This window comes from Xiphophorus couchianus, chromosome 20 (assembly GCF_001444195.1).
Source record: "Xiphophorus couchianus chromosome 20, X_couchianus-1.0, whole genome shotgun sequence".
Classification (NCBI taxonomy): Eukaryota; Metazoa; Chordata; class Actinopteri; order Cyprinodontiformes; family Poeciliidae; genus Xiphophorus; species Xiphophorus couchianus.
Window position 1 is genome coordinate 13,992,730 of NC_040247.1, and position 14,564 is coordinate 14,007,293.

A 14,564-nucleotide genomic window follows, 5' to 3' on the forward strand; every position below is an offset into this window, starting at 1 on the left:
ACTGGGAAGCCGGCAACTGACTGAAATTGGACAAGTCTTTGTTTTATCAGTCAAAAACAGAAAAATTTGGAAAACTGTCAGTGAATGGATCATAGTAAGCACTATCAGATCTTTAAACGGTCAGTGTGGATACTGTCACTGAAGACAGAAGACTCCAAATTGGTAATTTCTGTCGTCAGTAAGGTGATAAAAATTAAATCAGAGGAAACAAAGAGATGTTCAAAGAGAATTAGAAGAAAATTGAAATTTTTAGAAATGACAAAATGTTTGAATTCTTGAGACAGCAAGAGAGTTATCGAGAGTAAGACTTTAAAAAGACAACAAGAAGCAATGGTGCTTAATTTTATCCTCTTGAGCTTTCAACCGTTGTTATCTAACATGCTGAATGAATTTAGAAATGTTCGCAGCCTCTTGGAAATTTTACAGTTAATGTATGGGTCTATAATATAAGACCCAACAACATTGTCCACCTTCAGTGACTGACGACCTGCTATAAAACCTGACTGTCTCTATGAAAGACTCTCAGAGGACGGCGTCTCCCTTTGAGCTGAACATTCACTTTTCTGTCTCCCACTTGTAGGCGGATTCTTACAAACCAATACAGATTCATAACATTACAAAGAGAAGACACCTTCGGCTGAGCAAAAATGAGCACGTACTCCTGACAGACATTAAAACACACCTAACATTCACACTGAAATTAGAGTTAAGAAAAGCCATTACTCACCCTGAAACTGAGAAGACTCCATAGATGACTGGGTTCCTCGTGTCTTGGGTTGGTTGGATATACACATCCCCTGTAGACAGTCACATGAATTATACATTAATTAGTCACATCCATAAATTATGAAAAGTTATTAATTCACAATAAGTATTCATAGTTCAAAACATGATTTCGATCTGTAGGCACAAATGTAGGTCACTTCCTGGGATTTGTGCCGCACTGAATTTAACCTCTTTCAAATTCAAATTAAACAAGGTCAGACATTTCTTTCGCAGAAAACATTTGAAAGGAAAATATTAGTGTCTCATATTAAATGATCTTGAGACTTTAAGATCACTTCCAACCCAAGAAATCCTAATTGTGACATATGGAGACATTTTGCTTCCTTTGAGGGGGGTTTGTTAAGAATGAGCTTCCCATGAATTGTGGTTTCCAGAGTCTCAGTGAGATCCTGAATCTAAACTCTTCCAAAACTGGAGCTACACTGCTCTGGTCTCAGTGGGGAATAGGAGTGAAACGGAGATGTCTGCTGAAACATGACTTTAATAGGAGCCATATGCAATATGGGATTGTGGGGCCATGGCAACGGTGTGCAGTGTGTATCCTCTAATGTTTTCATTAGAGAAAAGAGCAAGAAATAACAAAGCAGAGGAAAAGTGACATTTAAAGTAGACAGACTATGCACACACCAGTTCATTTATTGTTTTGCTTTACAGGGAAGAGTTCAGCTTAAAAAAAACCCCACAACAATATTACCTGGTAGTTTTCAGTTAATAAAAAACCCCATTACATTGAAAACAAGGGAAACACGAGTCTCCTGTTTATAAATGTTTTATTTTTATTTTTTCAGGGGATTGGAAGACATTTTTCCCCAAGCAGAAAAAAAAAAAACATCTCAAATAACCTGAATGTATTTTATAACTGACTGAAACTTAATCCATATGCCTTTGGCTTTAATCAGCAAAGATTCAATAAACAAGGAGCATAAATTCAAATTGCTTGCATGAGAAAATATGTTGTGCACAGTTTTAAAGATAAACAAGCCCTTTGATCAAATGCTTGAAATCATTTCTGAAACGAAAAACTATGACAGGTAATGTCTGCACACTAAAGCGAAAATTAACTTTTGGCAAGCGAAGCAAAGAGTCATAACCCATCTGACGCCAGTCTGACAGAGCCCCTGGCTATGGAAAGCGAGAAAAGAAATAAATCAGCAGAGAACTGGGAACAAGTTGCATCATTCTGACTTTTGTTTCTGATGTGTCAGAGGAGACAGAGACTTTGAGGCCCTCTGAGCAACATGCATGCTGGGAGACATCACTAATTACTGGAAATATACTAATACAAAGAGATGAACTGAAAGAGGTGTTACATGAGGACAAAAGAGAGTAATTATCAGTTCAGAAAAAGATTATATGTCATCCTTTTGAAAACGTAGCCTAATGTGTTAAAATATCCTGCTGAAATTAATTTATAAAGCAACATGAGTATTAAGAAATGTTGGGCTCTGCACACAGCTCTGACATCCAAAACATGTGGAAATAAGGCTTCTGTTATTATTACGCTACAAATATAGAGTGTAAAACTTAACGTCCCATAAATTCATCCTTGTTTTTCTCCAGCAAACATTTTCATCTCTTTTGCATCTGCTTGCCTTTCTGTCCCTTAACAGTCGGCCTTTCCTCTGGCAAAACACTGAATCCTTTCTCATCTGGTAAACCTCGCCCCACTCTGTCCCCCCTGAGTCTTCATCTAAGCACTCTGATGCCTCTGCTGGGCTCCAATTGGGATCAGCAGAGGTTCCAGCAGTACATTTCTCCCAGACCGAATGTGGTTTGTGGTAAAAATGGCCGTGGTGCTGTGGGCTGTTACGCTGCACCTCAGGACGCACATTAACCTCACCGCGAGTGCTGATCTGCTTGTAGGCTGCAACCGCCAAGCTGCACCACTAAAACTACAGTAACACTGACACCAGAGTGCTTCCTGTCACACAGAGTGCTCTTACTGCATAAAGAACATCTGCAGAACACCATTACAGCACGAGTACGAGATGCTGCTAAATATTCAATTCTCAGCTATTTAGAAACTGTTTCTGATTGTGCTTTATTACATCTGTCTGATGGTGACTTGTCAGTTTTAATACAAAAGTTGTAATACTATTTAAAGTTCTTCACATTACAACCATAAGTTTCAATGTTTGCTACTGGGAATTGTGTGCTAGACCGACATGAGCAGGGCATGAAATTGAAATGAAAGGAAGATGATATGAGTGAAAAGGTTTTTAAAGCTATTTGCTAAATACCAATCTGTAAAGTGTGGTCTACATATTCACACCCACTGAGTCGATACCTTGCAGATCCACCTTTCACAGTTACAGTTCTTCCTGTTTGTTGCTGTTTATAGTGATGCACACGACAATTTTACACCGCGATTTTCCACATAGAGCAGAAACTTTAAGAAACTTTCATCTGATCAGAACACGTGTGTAGCCTGTAGAAATCTGAAAATATATATATTTTTATTAATATTATATTTTTTACTTCCTTCAAGAATTACTTTGTTCTTGCCACTCTTCCAGAAAAGGCAGATTTGTGGAAACACAACTAACCCTGCAGCTGTCTAGATGACAGATTGTCCCACCTGTTTTGAGGATTTTTGCAGCTCCTCCACAGTCACCAAGGGCTTCCTTGGTCTTTAATATGCTGTTTGATTAATTATCTCATAGAATGGCTGTATTTATACTGAGTTTAAGGTGGACTACTTTTACTAATTAGGTGACTTTTGGCTGCACAGCAATTTATTGAAGGATATCAGAATGAAGTAGCCTCAAATTTTCATTCCACTTTAAAATGATGTGTTATTTTAGAATGATCTAAGATGATTAAATCCTAATTACTATTTATCTTATGTTGCATATTTGCCTTTACTGTCCAATTTAATAATTAGGTAATTTTTTTCCTAATTACCCTTAACTTGTTGATGGAACGTCTGAATTTCCCCATGGGGGGACAATAAAAATAAAAAAGATTATATTTCTATTTCTGAATACAAGCACTCAGAGACTTTCTGGTGCCCACTGCCTTGGAGACAAAGCAAAGCTATAGTAGAGACTGTAAGTGTACCTTCCTGCCAGGTGATTTTTTTTGCTGATTTTTTTGTTTATTTGACTGATCCAGCTTGAATTAGTTGTAAGGAGTGGAGTTCCTGTAAAATCCTGGAGTTGGAATATTGCAGCATGAAAACCAGGATCAAATTCCCCCAAATGTAGTTTCTCCAACCACTTGACTAAAATAAATGGATCAGTGAGTTCTGCAAACGGGACAGTTGAACCTTAACGGCTCCACCTATGTGTCAACCTAAAGTTTGAGCTTCAGTTAAACCTACTGTACATCACCTAGCTGTACATAAGAGGTTAGCAGAGTACTTTTTGCTTCTGAACAATATGACGTTATCATCAGCCCCAAATGAAAACATTGTGAAGGCTGAGGAACTGGGAATTAGCATCATTATGGAACTATGCAGAGCAAATGTGAAGCAAACTGTAGAAATGATAAAGTTGTTGATTCTGAATCTGTCCATCTGTAGAGCTTTATTTTGAAAGTTGTGGTTATAAATGGTCCCTTTCCATCTGCTAGTTCTCCTCTGAGGTCAGAGACATTCAATATGCGGTTGACTCCGGCTCCCTGCAGAGTCATTATAGGTCCCCTGAGCTGCAGAAATCAATCTGTAAGTGGCCAGAGCTGCAACTCGTCCTTTGTAAGGAAGATGAAGCGGCACTTTGCTCATAGGTTTAAAAAGTGCAAAGTTGGACGTAATGGCCAACAGGTGCATTACACAACTGATGATGGACCTACGAGAGTCAGAGATGACAGAAAGCTTTAAAAGTGAAAATGAATATGACTCACTGAGTTCATCAAAGTGCGTCTCAATGCCATCAGCTCCAGGAACAGAGCAGATGAGACGAGCCTTCAGAAAGGTGCTCCATTTGTTGACCAGACAGCAATGTCCACCGTCATCGTTCTGCAGGAATCATATCCAAACAAACATCCAAAGTCACTTGTCAGGTCGACTCCAACGGTAACTGTCTAACAGGTGTCTGAAACAGCTGTTAACCAAAGTTAGCATGAATAATGGTCACCATCATCTGTCTGAACAAGGGGTCAGCCAGCTGCTGCTTGTGCGACTGAGGTGAAGCATAAAGTCCTGAGAAAAAGGAGTCGGGGAATAAACCTCAGCTCAGTTTGGATGATTTGTGAGGATTAAAACGATACATTGTTTAAACTTTTACCTTGAGTTATGAAGACAAATAAAAAAATCCTTCTTTCTAATAATTTAAAGATCACTGAGCAAATTATCATGTCATCTTATTTGTGCGAATAATCAAAAACATTCAATAATGTCACCTCCCTGCAGGCAAGATAAATAATAAGAGCAATATTTTAAAATCTCATAATAAACAGTTACCTAAGAAATGTAAACATATGGCACCTCTGTCAACAATTGGTACCCCTTGGGAAGAATTATAAAAAAAGACCAAAATAATTTGATGTTTTATTAAAGTCTCATAAACTCTCACAGTGCAGGCCCCATCTTTTCTTTTTTATCATCCACCTTACTGTTGTGGCTAGATCAAAATGAGTCTTTATTCATCCTTGTTAATTACAGTTTCATTTGTTTTAAGCTGTAGTTGTTGCCACATTAGAGTCAGTAGCTATTTTCTTGGAGCTTTTTCCTGATTTATTAAGATCAAAACACACCAACCTTATCAATCTCATCTGTAGCTCGCAGAAACTAATTAAAAATTTGGAGATAATCCAATCCTTTTCAATGAAAATGCAAAAATAAAATATCCTTTAATTACACATGTAATACAAGAATTGTTAGCGGAGCTACTAAGCGTGTTGCTTATTTGAAAAATATATATATTTAAAATTTTGGATTCAGTTTAGGTTTATGTCAGTGCAATAAATTATTACATTTTAAAGGGGATCTTACAAATTTTACCAGAGCTGTCAATAACTGTGGAGGCTGCCGTATTTACGTAATTTATTAGTTTTTTTCTATGAAGAGCATGTATTAAAAATGATTGCAGAACATACTGGATGGCCACCCTCAAAGGAGGACAAAACAAATGAAAACAGGCCCAAGGCAATCACTCACCAAGCCCTTCGATTTATTTAAAGCTCACTGGTGATTATCAAATTGTGGTTTCGGACCTGTGTGATAACTCACCAAGCAGATCCGACCTATCCTGGACTGTGTCATGGGACTCTGGCCCACCTCAGAGGCTTTCTCGCGGAAGAAGAAGTAGAGCTTATCGTCATTCTGTTCAGCGCTGTCTGGGATCAGATGAGCATGGACAAAAGTCGGATCTGAAGGGAAAAAAGGAAAAAGGATAATTGGCCCATTTGTTTGTCCAGACCTCCCTATAGTGGGTTGTTTTATATGTGTTTCAACTAAATTTAATATAGAGGTTGCTCTTATGTCTTGCAAGTTTTGGGATGACCTTCAAATCAACAACCAAATTATACTAATTTTATGCTATTAGGATTGGATTAATGAACAGTACAATATTTGTAAAATGAGTCAAGCTAATATATAATTTTTTTCTAAGTACAAATTCATCTCAATAAATTGGATCAGATCTGCAAGGCTGATGGAAAGTTGGGTGGAAGAAAAAAATTGAAAGCTAAAATGATCAAAATTAACAGAAAATAATCACTCTATTTTTAATGATTCCATAAGATCCTAATGAATTCAATCACTAGAGTAAATTAACTTTTCAAAGACATTTTAATTCACGCAGTTGCACCTATATGATAATTCTCAAAAAGAAAAAAAAAAGAAGCAGCAGACCTTTGCCCCTTAAGGCCAAATGGTCAAAAACCTAATTTTAGGGAACAGAAATCTTTTATGTTTCTGTTTGGTATTAATGTCTTTGCACTATGTGTGGGATCATAGTGCACACCCAGTCGTAATGATTCTCTGGGTCACCACAGGACTCACAACACACACACACCACTCCCCGCTGTGAAAGACCAGCATCCCAAACAGGGACAAACCAAAAAGCCAGAGAAAGGGGGGAGCAACCAGTGCCCCCATAATGTGGGGGAGGATGTTACCCGAGATATTTCAAAACGGCTGATTAGCAGGACTCAGGTGTCCTGATTCGCCGGATTGCCAGCAGGGGACTGTTGTCAGGGCAACAGGGTCAGTGGAAAAACTGGGAGCCAACAACACAGACGGGGAGTCTGCTATTGATTTGGCAAAAATCAACCAAAAAGCAGCAGACCAGCAATAATATCACTGTGACAGTTGTACTTCATTAGAGAGAAAACCCAGTCATTATTGACATTCCAGGATTTCCCCAACAACTACAGCCGAGTCTGCAGGCATCCGCAGGATCTGAGAGGATTTTATTAATGACTCAAACAATCATTGGGTCAGGTGGAGCAGGAGGAAGAGATCAGGAAGCTCAGATGACACGTGTATGTCAGCATACACGTGGATGTTTGTAAAACGCTCAAACTGTGTTCCTAATTTCCTGGTGAATAAATAAAAAATGGTTTGTCGAGAGACAAGGAAGAGAAATAAAGGCAGATGCAGATCAAGCGGTGAGCTGAGACATTACCATTTAACCATCTGGAGTTGTACTGATCGGTCCTCATGGCTGTCTGCTTCCCCAGAGTACGGAAGATGGCGGAGTCTGTTCCCATGAAATCCACGTAGACTCCAGCATAGAGCTCTCCATCTGCCAGTCACAGCATAGGGAAAAGAGAAGAAGAAAGAATTAGAATACCAGGAAATACTCACAGGTCAAAAGACACAACTTGTTGTTCAACACTAATAATAAAAACTTGTTTTGATAATTTTTACTAAATTCCCATTGACATCACTTGAAGCAGCCATATATTTTCAAGGGAGTTGCTAACATTAAAGGAAGGCAGCAGTATGCATGATAAAACTGTATTCTAATGTATGTGACATGTCAGGATAGAACATGTTGAATTCTTTTGTAACTACACTCATGCTACACCTCTTCCAGAGCCAAATTCTTATCATTGAAAACCATTTTCATCCAAAGACGGATGATATTTTGCACAGCAGTGTTCATTTCCAATGAAATTAAAACTGTCTAATTAGTTTTGTGTGCACTGGGATCTCACAGACATAATGGGAAGAAACCTTATAATAATGTTATTTTAGAGCGGGATATCTTTGTTGTATCAGTCAGGTTTTCTAAGGTCACAGCCAAACATGAGCTCTTTCTTTTTTTCTTTGACAGACACACATGGACACACACAGAGGCATCGATTATCAGCAGCCATGTCTGGCCACCTGTAAAATGATGACAACTGATGACCACCCACTGAAATAACAGCACACACATCTGTGTGAAAAGATAAGTGATTACTTATAATCCACTGACCACTTATTGTTAACAACTAACCAATTATTGTTACTCGATTCATTAAATTATCATTAAATTATTTTTAACTTTCAACTCTTATTTCAAGAACACAGGTAGATTTTCTTTGCAGTTCTTAATGAAGTTGTTATTTAATCAACTTGTAAAATAAACATATTGCAAATTTTGCAAACAACGAAATGAAATAATAATATCAAAATAGAATGAAGTGGAAAAAGTGGATAAAATGATCTTGTATTGGGTTTGCATTGGTTAGGATTTGGGTTGGTAGTCAAAGATAACTTTTTGTAAGTATTATCAGCAAACAAAGATTACACGGCCACTTTTAACTCTTGAAACTAGACTACCCTAAGTCTAGTTTCAAGATGCTTGCCATACATCAAATTATGGAGCACTGCATCTCCTACCAGTGGCTCGCTGATAACACACAATTATATATCTTTGTGTCACGATTACATTACATCACAATGTTTTTTTTAATGAGCTGCCTTAATTGTCTTCTAAAGTTGAAATGCGTTTGCTGTTTTTATTGTAATGTTATTTTTGATACTTAAACCTTTAAAGCATTTTGAATTACCTTATGCATAAAGAAAAGAAGCAGAAAAATAATGAACTCACGGATCAGGGCGGAAACGCTGTTGAGTTTAGGATCATAGGGACATTTCCCTTTTCCAGAGTCCACTTTGCCAGGTTCCAGACGGAAAATGTATTCCTGAAACAGAAAAGCATGGAGGAATATTTTCTTAACATTCTTTGGAAACATAAAGTAAGAATTAGTAAAGGAAGCAAAGTGTGATCATTAAGGCACTGTGCAACTTAAAAAGCAAAACAAATCACTCTGCTAAGGGAGAAACAAGCACACACATCAAGGATACGAAGTGATGCAAGGAAATGCTGGGAACAATCCAAGACCCAGTGTTTGCTTACCCTAACAAATTTCAATTATTCCTGTGCGCAAGAGGAGTTTTTGCACATCTGTGTCAACACTCATGCTTTTATGTTGTCTAGCAGGTACAGCAAATGTTCAGCAGTGCACAGACAGGGGCAAGGTTGTATTTGTAACCTGCAGATGGATATTATCTTTTGAAAGAGTAACTCAAAAAAATCTGTGCAAAAATGCTGGGAAAAACATGAACGTTTCCATAAACCAATAAAAATGTAATGTGTACAGCTTTGTGGACATCATTTAAACCAAAAGTTCTCATGTACATGGGACTTGCTGCAGACAAAAGTCTGAACAAAAATACTTTTAATTAAAATGATCTATGATCAATGTGCTGAAAAGTTTGAGTTTTCCCCCATTTTCTTTGTGTTTTTGTATGAGATCACCATTAAATAAATGACAAAAAACCTCAGATTTTATTATTTTTTTTGTTGACTGATGTTTGTTTTGCACACAAAAATCTATGTGCATTGTAATTTTTCAACAAATCTGGCAGTAAGTACTGCCTTTACCAGTAATAAACCTGAAACAATTTTAACCCCAATTCTTCACTAGGTGGTCACCATTACCGGAATAAACCCTGCCAGCCCACCTTATTGCTCAAAGGCTCAGATGTAGAGCTGTAGTCTGCTGCTCGACTTGTTCTCCCTGCTGACTGAAGTGCCTGTAGGTTGCTGAAACCCTAAAAAGCAGAAACAGTTAGCCATCCTGTTGGCAACCTGTCACAGCCCACACCAAGTCCAGATTCAGCTGATGACTACCATGATGGAAACTGAAGAAGAATGTACGTAAAACAGGACTGGAGAAATCAACAACAACATGAAGAACTCTGAAAAATGAAAAGATAAATAATGAAGAAGTGGACAGAATGAAGAGCTAAAAAAAGACATGTTTGAATTAGATTCAGATACGTGCAACAAAGAGTGCAGAGAAAGCAAACCATGCAAAACTAAAAGAAGAAAACAGGAAATAAATGTATAAAGTGAAATGAAAAGCAGACCAATGTAAATATTTTCAGTCAAAATATGAACCAAAAATGGAATGAAAGGACATCGACCACTGTTTTTTTTTGTAAAAATAAAATAAAATATGCTGTATAAAAGCCTACATGTGCAGTTTTTAGACCTGTATGGATTAGAGAAAATCCACAGATATTTAAACCGAAGCTCCCAGTTCTTATTTTTAGATTTAAAGTTGTTGTATGAAAAGTTTTAATAAGTCATCATGAGATCCAAATTGATGGTACATTCATGAGTGGATGTAATCTAAACCAGCTCACAATGAAGAAAGTGCAATATATATATTTGCTACAAAATATATATGAAAAATACATATTATAAACAATTTATTTTACAGTGTAGTGCTATTGTATAGAAATTTATTACTAAGAAAAACCCTTAAGCATTTACACATGTATCTATTTAAATATTCCAGAGTTAAAATTAAACTTCTAATACAAACAAAAATCCATACAGGCAACTCTGGAGCAGCATGAACAGACGCTATTAATAAAATACAAATAATTTAAAGCCCACTGCGCGACACAAAGAAGGATGTGTTTATGTTTACATCTACTCCTGCAGAGGAAAATCCTTAAAGTGTGAAGCAGAGCAATGTTCGGACCTCAGGGGGGAAGCAGAATGACAAGAGGCAGACTGACCTTTCCATCGAAACCTGAAGCCTAAAATGAACAGGGAGACTAAACAGCGGCGAATGAATGTAAGTGTGCCGATTATAACGCGGCCAGCAGCTGCTGTAGCTCTGCATGGCAATCCGTGGTGGTGGGGGTAGGACTTAGGGGGGGAGGATCTACAAGCCTGATGATGGATGAGAAGCTCCATCAGTAATGATGGCTTTTCAGAGGCTCTCACCCAGACAGAAAGAAAGACGGGCCACAGGCAGTGTTGTGTGTAAACAGGTGAGACGGGGGGACATCGGACCCCCATTGAGGAGGGGGGGATTTTCTAGATAAAGTGACACCACAACATTCCCAGGGGAAAGAGGCTTCAAACGGTAGGAGTTGGAAATCGTGCAGAGAACAATTTTGGAATGATAATGGGAATGTGGACAGGGCCAGCTAGGAGCCTGTGGAAGGGTGAAAATCAATGAAAGCTAAGAGGAGGAAAATAATGGAAGAGAAGCAGAACCCGAGAAACTGATGGGCAGAGGGGTTAAACGGGGAAACTCTGACCTCAGACTGATCGACTGATAGGGCTCTTTTAAAAACGAGGGCGTAAAGGTCAAAACGTCTCTACGGTTGGATGCATCTTTTGGTTACCTGGGATCTACGTCCTCGATCCACGTATGTGCAGATGGGATTATATGCTCCTGTTCCACACACATACAGGTGGGTCCGGTTCCATGGCTCAATGAGACGGATGAAGTTCCCACACTCCCCCTGAGGAAGGGCAAAACAAAATCAACAAGATTAGGATTAGGTCTTAAAAAGCCAAAACATGAAATATAAAAAAACCCAATTACATAATATTTAATTCCCCAGATTGTTTCCCTTTATAACTTCCATTTGTAGATAAAAACCAGTCTATTTGCTGGGTCTTTGTTGTCATATTTTATAAGATATCTTTTTATTTTTCAGCTAATCTGTCTTCTCTATATCTACAGTAGGTCTCTTGGATTAGGCAAAAAGTTTGTGGTCTTTTATTTTTTTGTCTTTTTCTTTATTTTTCAATCTTATTCCACAATGTGATGAAAAATTTATTAATTTGTTTTCTTTTTTGTTGAGTTGGGGCATTGTGGCATTATGGTGCTGCTTGCAGCTACTTAATACTGATTTTATTCCAAATTACAGCGTAAAAATTAATAGGATAAATTAATATAGTGCTTTTATACTCATACTGACCACTTGAAGCACTTTAACCACATTCATCCAGTCACATACATTTCTACATCAATATGCAGATCGATAAGTGAATTGTCAAGGGAGACACTACTATAAAGAAGCTAGAATCAAACCTACAACCTTATGATTGCAAGAGAACCTCTCTATCCACAGAGCCACAGTCGTCCCTGCATATAAAATTTTTTCCCATGAACTCCATTATGCATCGAAATAATTTTTACATCCACTTATTCTTTTCAAATTGGGAGTTTTTAAAGGTTTTGTGGTACAAGTGGCCTTTATGCAACGGACGAACAGGAAGAAGAGAATGAGATGCAGCAAATGGTCCGGAGCCGGGAGTCGAACCACGGAAAGCTGTGTTTAGGACTCTGTATATGATGCTCCTGCTCTACCACTGAGTCATGTGGCACCACCCCACACACATATTGAGATTTTTTTATTTATTTTTTTTTACTGAAAACAAAAAGCCTCATGAATGATCGTGAGAAGCTGAATCTACTTTTTCTGTTGGCTGGCTTCCATTGTGCTGCTCTGGCTCCTTCATATCAGACCACAATGCAAGAGCGAAAATGTTTCCAAACATTGTATAAGCATGCAGACTGGAAAATCAGTGGCTGTGGGATGTCAAGAACATTATCCTGAAATTACTGCGGTTAAGCACAATTCAAACTTGACAAATGAAAAACATTATGCTTCAACCGCATACAGAAAAATAGTGGCTTTACATGTAAAATGTGTATGATGTTAGGGTATTTTTATGTTTTTCTTTTTTTTATATATTACTAGTGAAGACAAAGAGCTGCTGCTGCTGCTGCTACTGATGAGCACAGCTCTACTCTTCTAGGCTGACCAGCTGTCTACCTTCCTGGCTTCAGCCAGCAACTCACAGCTCCCGTCACAGAAATGAAGAGATATGTTCAGATTTGTCCATCATGTTTTCCAGTGGTGACAACTGGTGATGAAAAAAAGGATGCACAAAGTAAACCAAAAAGAAATTGTAGAATCGCTGAGCGGGATGAGCCATTTTGGCAGTCGCCAAACGACAGATGCACGAGTCAGACGTTTCAAAGGCTGGGCTTCTGTGTGTTTCCACATGTTGGCCTGTGTGCAACAATATTCCCTGCTCGGTTGTGCTCTCCCCCCCAGCGAGCGCAGCGGGACCTATTGCCTTTGACCTCGTGATGTCCTGCTCTGAATTGTTCTTGAATTGTCATCTGTCATCTGCTTAGGGCCAGCCATAGACAAAGATCTGCTTTTGTGCACAAATATGCAGGTTAGCAACAAGAATCAGCAAACGACAAGCACACACAGCAGTTGGGTGAAAAGCAGCTTAGTACAAACCTCGTCGTACGTTGCTCTGTGCTTTTGCAAAACCCTTACACTAACCACTGATAAAACATGAAGGGGTGTGCTTCAGGATGTGGGGTGGTGCAATGTGTGAACCAAATCAAAAGAGATGGATCTGGGATTTCTTTGTACGGATTTCCTCCGTCTCTTGTGGGGGCTGCGCAGGCGGTGGCTGTGTCTGAATGTCTGAGTCTTATTAACACTTCAGACGGGACTGTCGCCTCCATTGGCCGGTTCATTTTGTCTGCTCGTCTGGACAACAAAGGATAAAATAATTACTGCACAGTGAGAAAATGGAGAAAAAGATGACATTAAAACATCAATGAGAGATGTAGGAGAAAACATGCAGAAATGCTTTCAGGTCAGAATGAAGAAGGCAAAATGTTGCAGGTTTCGAGTCTCTGGAAGAGCTTAATTGGTGGCAGCTGTACACAATCAGCAATCAGGGATGCAAAGACGGTAAATAAGAGCATAATAGTGAGGAGCACGCTGGGAAGGGCTTAAAAATGTCCCCTAATGACCCGAGTGGTGCTTTTAAGACGGCAGATGAGAATCCAAAAAAATAAAAAATAAAAATTTTACGGAAAACCTTTTAAATTTTATCAGCTGCTATAAAGAGGAATATTTTAAAGAAAAATAATACACATTTTCCCTCTTTATTTCTGAGAGTAAGAGCCTTGTAAAAGCCTTCATGTTAATTAAATTTTTTACACACTTTGTTATGTTACAAATTATAAATGGTTATTAGAATTTGTACAATAAAACCTGAACAGAGTGAAACATGGATTCATATTCAGGTTCCTCAAAGTCAGTACTTTGTTTAAGGCCCTTTGACTTCATTTACAGGTGAGTCTCTTGAACTTCACCAGCGTTGCTCATGTAGCGACTGGAAATTTTTGCCCATTTTACTTTGCTAAATGGCTCAAACTTAGCCACATGGAAAATATATGTGAAAATCTATTTTCAAGTATTGTGATCAACTGGATGCTGGTATTACTTTGACTGGGCCATTCTAAAAAATAAAGTAAGTGTTTGGTTGAAAAGTGAACCTCTATTCCAGTTTAAAGTCTTTTACAGATTCAGTTTTCTTATAGGGTTGTCCTATATTTAACTTACCATCACCTCTAACTCTGTGTTGAAGAAAAACATTCCCACGGCGTGATACTGCCAGCACTATAGCTTGGCGACAGATTGTTTAGGATGATGTATTCTGGTAGTTTTACACCAAGGCTTTGCATGTAGGCTAAAGAAAATTGCATTT

General features: G+C 38.3%; 1 protein-coding gene across 2 annotated transcripts in view; it reads right to left on the reverse strand.

Annotated features, from left to right (window-relative positions):
* Positions 1–14,564, reverse strand: part of sema3fa (sema domain, immunoglobulin domain (Ig), short basic domain, secreted, (semaphorin) 3Fa) — a 56,160-nt gene that overhangs the window by 7,756 nt on the left and 33,840 nt on the right. Inside the window, exons 5-11 of one of the 2 annotated variants that reach the window (XM_028003028.1) lie at positions 11,375–11,494; positions 9,689–9,778; positions 8,772–8,865; positions 7,356–7,475; positions 5,957–6,096; positions 4,630–4,744; positions 728–797 (exon numbers count right to left, since the gene is read on the reverse strand). In XM_028003028.1, the coding sequence (XP_027858829.1) occupies positions 728–797; positions 4,630–4,744; positions 5,957–6,096; positions 7,356–7,475; positions 8,772–8,865; positions 9,689–9,778; positions 11,375–11,494 (749 nt within the window). The remainder of the gene's footprint in view (positions 1–727; positions 798–4,629; positions 4,745–5,956; positions 6,097–7,355; positions 7,476–8,771; positions 8,866–9,688; positions 9,779–11,374; positions 11,495–14,564) is intronic. The other variant, XM_028003029.1, reaches the window with a different exon arrangement.